General features: G+C 56.5%; 1 protein-coding gene across 1 annotated transcript in view; it reads left to right on the forward strand.

Annotated features, from left to right (window-relative positions):
- Window positions 1-1,690: 1,690 nt before the first annotated feature.
- The window catches only part of foxo6a (forkhead box O6 a), a gene marked incomplete at both ends in the record, with an annotated part of 39,700 nt that continues 35,679 nt past the window's right edge, over window positions 1,691-5,711 (forward strand). The window contains one exon of the mRNA XM_080004991.1: window positions 1,691-2,143. Within this exon, the coding sequence (XP_079861117.1) occupies window positions 1,691-2,143 (453 nt within the window). The remainder of the gene's footprint in view (window positions 2,144-5,711) is intronic.

Below are 5,711 nucleotides of genomic sequence, written 5' to 3' on the forward strand. Positions count from 1 at the left end.
CCCCCTGTGGCGCGGCGTGGGGAGACCGTGCCCACACCGTGACACCGGGGGTGATCCGGTGTGGTCCACCTGGGCACCTGAGCTCCTGGAGCGGCACTTGACCCCGAGCAGCACCGGCCCCTTCCCCGGGGATGACTGGACGGTGCTAAAAACAGGCGGAGGGACGTGTCTGCCTGTTTTTTTAAGGACTGGACCCACTGGTTCCCATCACCCCACGCCCTTTGCTTCCCGTCACCGGTTCCGGATCTCTCCTCTGACCCACGGACGGGTCATCACCTGGAGGTGGGTCGCGCACCGGCCCCTCCCCCGTCCGCCCCGCGGGTGTTTAATGCGCCGTGATCGTGTCGGTGCGGTGTTGATCGTCTGCTGATCGCTTTCCAGCCGCTTTCCAGCCGCTTTCCAGCCGCTCCACCGCACCTACAGGCGCGTCGTGGGGTGGGGGGGTTCACCGCGGAGGGGGAGAGGGGGGGAGAGAGAGAGAGAGAGAGAGAGAGAGAGAGAGAGAGAGAGAGAGAGAGAGAGAAAGAAAGGAGGGAAGGGGGAGGGAGAGAGAGAGGAGGGGGGAGAGTGTGGGGAGACAGGGGAGAGAGAGAGATAGGTGGGGGGGAGAGAGAGAGGTCGGTAAAGAGAGAGGTAGAGGGAGGGCGAGCGAGAGAGAGGGAGAGGGCGAGAGAGAGGAGGTGTGAGAGTGTGGGGAGAGAGAGAGGAGGGGGAGAGGGGAGGGGGAGAGAGAGAGAGGGAGAGGGAAAGAGAGAGGAGGTGTGAGAGTGTGGGGAGAGAGAGAGGAGGGGGAGAGGGGAGAGTGGGGAGAGAGAGAGAGAGAGAGGGAGGGGAGAGAGAGAGAGAGAGAGAGAGAGGGAGGGGAGAGAGGGAGGTGGGTAAAGAGAGAGAGGGAGGGAGGGAGGGAGAGAGAGAGGAGTGTGTGTGATCTGAGAGAGAGGGAGGACATGTGCTGCCGGAGTGAGAGTGCGTGGTGTTAAAACTCAGTCGTAACGGACGTGGCCGCCGGGCGCTTCGCGGGAGCGTGTCCAGGGTCCCACGCGTCTCACTTTGACTTCACGTCTCACGGGATTTGTTTGTGTTTTCGCCGTGATTCTCGTCGATTCGTCGCACGCGCCGCGCGTCCTCGTGGGGCACCGCGCACGGACTCTGCAAGAGACTGGAGATTTAATATTACACGGTGACTACGCACCGGACGGTTCCTGCTGCTCTTACTACTACTACTACTACTACTACTACTACTACTACTACTACTACTAATCATAACAATAATCATAATCGTCATAATAATCACCACCATAAGATGCCTCCTGTCTGAGCCGTCATCTGTTGCTGCCGCCGGAGCGAGTAGCCTCCATGACGGACGCCGGGCTGCGTGGCGCGGCCGCTTCCAGGTGATGCGATCGGATCGATCGGGTCGATCGGACTGATCGGATCGATCAGCGGCCGAATTCGCCGACGGACCGTTTGACTTTGGGGTCCGAGAGATGGAAGAGCCGCTGCTGCTGCTTCTGCTGCTGCTCCTCTCTCTCCACGCCTGGCTGTGAAGCAGACCCCCCTCCCTCCCCTCCCCTCCGGGACTGAGATTCCACACACCTCCGGAACCGTGGAGATATATCGATACGGACACAGATCTATTGTTTTCTTTCCTCTTAATCAATCGAATTCTTCCACCTGCGGCCGAGGGCACATGCTGAACATGGAGGACGAGGAACTGGAGGCTCATCAGGTTGATATCGATTCGGATTTCGAGCCGCAGAGCCGGCCTCGTTCGTGCACCTGGCCGGCGCCGTGTCCGGAGGATTTCCCCGGTGCGCACGGTGTGGTCAGCATCAAGCTGGAGCCGGAGGACATCCCGGCGTGCCGGGGCGAGCTGACGCGCCCGGCCGGCGCCCCGGCGCCGTGTCCCGGCGCGGCGCACCCCTGCCTGGCCGGCGCGCCGCTGGACGCCACCGGGCTGCGCAAAGCCAAGTCCTCCCGGAGGAACGCGTGGGGGAACCAGTCGTACGCGGATCTTATCACCCGGGCCATAGAGAGCACCCCGGACAAGAGGCTGACCCTGTCCCAGATCTACGACTGGATGGTGCGCTACGTCCCCTACTTCAAGGATAAAGGGGACAGCAACAGCTCGGCCGGCTGGAAGGTAAGGGCGCAGGCGCACGGACCACCGCGCACGGTGGTCGCCGTCACCCTCATAGTGTCTTATGGTCAGACTGAGGTCGGACTCATCTCTCCTCCAGACTTTAACCCCGTGTGCCCCCCCCCCCCCCCCCCCCCGTGTGCACACCAGGAATCCTGTCTGTGGTGGACGCGCATGGATAGACGGCGCCAAGCGTCACCCGGTCTCGGTCCATCGCCTCTGTAGATTATGTGGGTGGGTGGACGTGAAGTGTGGCGATCGGCGTGTGCGTGATACGGCCTCACTCGTAGTGCGCCGTGCGCCGTGCACCGTGGAGGGATGCAGGCTTACAATAGGCAAGCACCCCCCTTGTGTGTAAAGGCAGTAAGACAGTGAGGTCCTAAAACGGCAGTTTACACAGACGAGCACTCCCCTTATGTGCAAAGACATGAAGACCGTGGTTCTGGAGACAGTAAAGGCGGTTGCACAGTGGCTCTAAAGACAGTGAAAACCGTGAAGGCGGTGGTCTTGAAGACAGTGAGACGGTGGTCCCCACGGCCGGTCCGTATCTGCTCTGTTGCTGCACATAATCAGAAAGGCGTTGAGTCCCTTTTCATGCAAACGGGCTTGTCAATGCAGATTGTGTTCCAGTTATCTCCCCCACACAAGAGGTCCTCTGGACCCGCAGAGGGACACTTGTAGCCGGTCACAGGTCAGCGGTCCACAATGTAAATATTCAGAAGGGCTTTTCTCCGCTGACCACGGTCCAACAGCAGCACCACCAGGCCGGCTGGCTGGCTGGCGGCCCGGAGCGATTCCTGGACACCTGCCCAGGTTATCAGGCTCTCCTCCCCTCGTCTCATTCCTCCTCATTATAAGCATCTCTGGAGGGGGAGCGGCGCTGCTCCTCCAGATAACCTCTCAGAGAGGAGACGCTCGCGGAGGAGTCAGACAATGTTGGCTCTGGAACCGGAATGGCCGCTTGCCCCTGGGTCCTGTTCCGGACGGCCAGTGTTTTGGTGTTTGGAAACCGCTCCTGGAAGTCAGTCCCGCAAGAGACGGGCATTCGTAATTCCTGAACAGCGGAAAATAGCATTTAAAATGGGCCAAATTTCTCATCAAATGTCCAACCCCTGTAAATAAACACGGGCGGCAGTGAAATCTGCTCTTCAAGATTTTACCTACATTATTGTTTAAATATGGAGGTCATAGCAGAATGGCCCGACTACAATATGACATAACTCCACCCGGACTCCAGCGCACGGGAGCCGACCGTCACCAATCTCACCATCGTCACAAAGCGTTTCGTAATCACCAAACCGCAACCTCACGTGGCACGAGAACGTACGGGAAGGGCATTCCCTCCCGGGGCCTACAACGCCGCTTGTGTCCGTTTATGCAACAGTCTGGTTCTTTCCCGACATGCCATGTCGTTGTCCTTGTTGTTGTTGTTGTTGTTGTTGTTGTTTATGTTGTCGGCTTCGGGCTCCGTCACAAGGTCCGGTCCACGCCAAACAACAAGCCGTCAGCCTTAATCGCGGCCGGCCCCCTGATTAGCCGCGTAAGCCGGCTACCTTTAAACCGGCCCTGGCCGAGGTGCGTCTGCGGGTCGACCCCGGCGCCCAGGATCCCCCGGGCTCGCACCCGTAGCACCTGGGGCTGTAACGCCAGACCTAACTTTAGCCCCCGGCGCAAATTATCTTCAGAGCTAATCTCCCCGGCTGCTATTTACACGACTGCAAATTCGGGAGTTCTGACAGTGGAAGTCTCAGGTCCCGGGATATTTACGGCCACGGGCGGTGACGCGGGGCCCCTTCCAGGTAGCGACCGGGGATTAGGTGAGACGCTTACAGCGAGGGAGCAGCGCAGTTGACCCGGTTTTCAGGTCGGAGACACAGCCGAAACGTAAACATACACTTAGGAGTCACATGCGCAGCCATGTCGACGCCACGGGGCCCGGGGAGAGGCGTCGGCGCGGGTGCGCATACCAAGGGCCGCTCGGAACAAGCCCTCCTTGTGACGAAAGTCCTCCGATTTAAAACCCGGCGAGAATTTCGGCGACGTCCGCGGAAGGGGGATCCTCAAAACCCCGTTTGGTTCAACTCAGAGGCTGCTTTTTTTTTTTTTTTTTTTACAGACAGACAGACATTTAGAAGAAGGCATTGCAATATTATCTGTTGGAAAAAATGGATAGCCAGGCAGTGCATGTTTTGAAGGCTTGAATTATGGGCAGATTTATCTCTCTCCTGATATGCGTGGAAGACAGATGTGCCGTCACACACACAATTTCACAATCACATTTTCCAAAGCCCCCCCCCCCCCCGCTCTTAATTCGTCAGGTGAACAGAACGTTGCTCACGTCATCTGCTGCAATTTCATCTCAATCAATATTACCACGCAACGGGAGTTTTGTTTTTTGTTTTGTTTTTTCCACGGCAAAGCTGCCCCCGTCTCTCTTCTTGCCACCGGGGGAGCAGGAGGCCGACGCCTCGCAGGCGGCGTTCAGGGCGTCGGGTCCGGCGCTCGTGCGCTTCCTAAAATGTTCCCACAGCGTGGAAAAAAAAAAACCAAAACGCGCAGATACACCGACGTAACGTGACGCGACGCGCTGTGTTCCCTCCGAGTTCATGCTTTGTGTTTTATTTTTGGAACTGGGCGACGGCGCGGCGCGGCGCTCGATCCGAGCCCGTTTCAACAACGCAGCGAATCGGCGAAAGGACGAGGGGAAAAAGACGTGTCCCCGAGAGGAATGGTTTGGATCCTTCGAGCGTATCTTCCTGCGCCCCGCGCGGAACGGGGGGGTCGGTTTCCGCCTTTTCTCCAAACTAGACGCTGCATCCCCCCACCAGGAGTTCAATGCAAAGTCATGGGGGACAAATCCAGTGCAGGTAATGGGGGGGAGTTCAGCGGAAAACCTCCCTCCCAACGTTTCCTGCAAAGCGACGTGACACCGCAGCGGTCTGACTTTGCAAATCCGAGGAGTTATTAAAAAAAAAAATAGTTTGGTTTTATTGCCGAATCCACTGTTTGCTGGTGCAATTTTCATTGCCGGGCCTGCAGCGTTTTCACCCGTGTTACAACCAAATGGGTGACCTGGGGAATGGTGAGAAAATGAACACGTTACTGACACCCTTGACTTCATTTAAAAGGCCGAAAATATATTTTTAGGACTTGCTGAAAATGGTTATGTGCTAGTTTCTTTTAAATAACCTTGCATGTCTCTCAACACAAATACCTTTTTATTTCTTTTTTTGTTTTTTTTTTCAAAAGTGAGAGAAATGTAGTTAATCTCTGAAAAAAGTTTTTTTTTCCAGCGATAAAACTGAATCGCATATAAGAAAAATAACTTCTGGAGTCTGCAAAGTCGGACTGCCGTTAGCGTTCCCGGAAATGCTGAGTGAGTTTTTGCGCTGACCGCAGATCGTGGATTTGTCCCCCCGTCACCAACTCTGAGGAAGCTCGTTCGGTACGGAGGAAAGACAGGACTGCTGCAGGAATAAAACCTACTTGGAAAAGGGAGAAACTTAAAAATCCCTGTTCCTTTAAACAATATTATCAGGAAGCGGGTGGTGAAAATGAATACAACAAAGTG

This window comes from Zeus faber (assembly GCF_960531495.2).
Source record: "Zeus faber genome assembly, chromosome: 8".
In the NCBI taxonomy this organism is placed as follows: domain Eukaryota; kingdom Metazoa; phylum Chordata; class Actinopteri; order Zeiformes; family Zeidae; genus Zeus; species Zeus faber.